This window comes from Eimeria mitis, genomic scaffold, assembly GCF_000499745.2.
Source record: "Eimeria mitis Houghton genomic scaffold, Emh_scaff1096, whole genome shotgun sequence".
Classification (NCBI taxonomy): domain Eukaryota; phylum Apicomplexa; class Conoidasida; order Eucoccidiorida; family Eimeriidae; genus Eimeria; species Eimeria mitis.
The window spans coordinates 9,835-10,340 of NW_013567563.1; the positions used below are offsets into that span (position 1 = coordinate 9,835).

At 54.9% G+C, this 506-nt stretch overlaps 1 protein-coding gene across 1 annotated transcript in view; it reads right to left on the reverse strand.

The window, feature by feature from the left end:
- Window positions 1-506, reverse strand: part of EMH_0029330 (uncharacterized protein) — a gene marked incomplete at both ends in the record, with an annotated part of 4,483 nt that overhangs the window by 1,939 nt on the left and 2,038 nt on the right. Inside the window, 1 exon segment of the mRNA XM_013494271.1 lies at window positions 127-251. Within this exon segment, the coding sequence (XP_013349725.1) occupies window positions 127-251 (125 nt within the window).

Genomic DNA, 506 nt, shown 5'->3' on the forward strand with positions numbered 1-506 from the left:
CCATCAGCAGCAGCAGCAGCAGCAGCAGCAGCAGCGGGATCAGGATGCTCAGCACCAGCAGCAGCAGCAGCAGCAGCAGCAGCAGCAGCAGCAGCAGCAGTATTTTTATGTATAATACGCCCCCACCCAAACGCCAGCAGCCTCGCTACAGAAACAAAAAAAGAAAACAGAGAAATCCGAATAAAACCAAAAAACCCCAAAACACGGCTACCCCCAGGCAGAGATGAATCCGTCAGCAGCTGCCAATACACCTGAACGCATGCAACAGCAGCAGCAGCAGCAGCAGCAGCAGCACATGCAGCAGCAGCAGCAGCAGAAAAAACGAGAAGACAGCAGCAGCAGCAACAGCAGCAACAAAGCAGCAGCTGTGTCAGCAGCAGCAACACACCATCAACACCAACACCACCAGCAGCACCACCACCATAACCATCGTAAACAGCAGCAGCAGCAGCAGCAGCAGCAGCAGCAGCAGCAACAGCAGCAGCAGCAACAGCAGCAGCAGCAAC